The 335-nt window shown below is 65.1% G+C and overlaps 1 protein-coding gene across 1 annotated transcript in view; it reads left to right on the top strand.

Moving 5' to 3' along the window:
- The first annotated feature begins 71 nt into the window (after window positions 1–71).
- The window catches only part of NUDT1 (nudix (nucleoside diphosphate linked moiety X)-type motif 1), a 3,848-nt gene continuing 3,584 nt past the window's right edge, over window positions 72–335 (top strand). Inside the window, exon 1 of the mRNA XM_009085143.1 lies at window positions 72–223. Coding sequence (XP_009083391.1) covers window positions 72–223 — 152 coding nt within the window. The remainder of the gene's footprint in view (window positions 224–335) is intronic.

Below are 335 nucleotides of genomic sequence, written 5' to 3' on the forward strand. Positions count from 1 at the left end.
TGCACCCCCCGGGCCCCTCTGATGAGGGGTGCTGGGAGCCCTGAGCATGTCCTTGTGTGCCAGCAGGAGCCATGTACACATCCAGACTGTTCACCCTGGTGCTGGTGGTGCAGCCGCCGCGGGTGCTGCTGGGCATGAAGAAGCGTGGGTTTGGTGCTGGGCTGTGGAACGGCTTCGGGGGCAAGGTGCAGCCAGGGGAGAGCATCGAGGAGGCTGCACGCAGGTGAGGGCTCAGCATGGGGACAGGCAGGTGTGAGGGCACAGCTTGGCTGTGGAGGGGTTGGACCATTGGTGCTGAGCTGCAGGTAGAAGTACCACGGCTTGGCAGGGCAGGG

This window comes from Acanthisitta chloris, unplaced genomic scaffold (assembly GCF_000695815.1).
Source record: "Acanthisitta chloris isolate BGI_N310 unplaced genomic scaffold, ASM69581v1 scaffold1802, whole genome shotgun sequence".
Taxonomy (NCBI): domain Eukaryota; kingdom Metazoa; phylum Chordata; class Aves; order Passeriformes; family Acanthisittidae; genus Acanthisitta; species Acanthisitta chloris.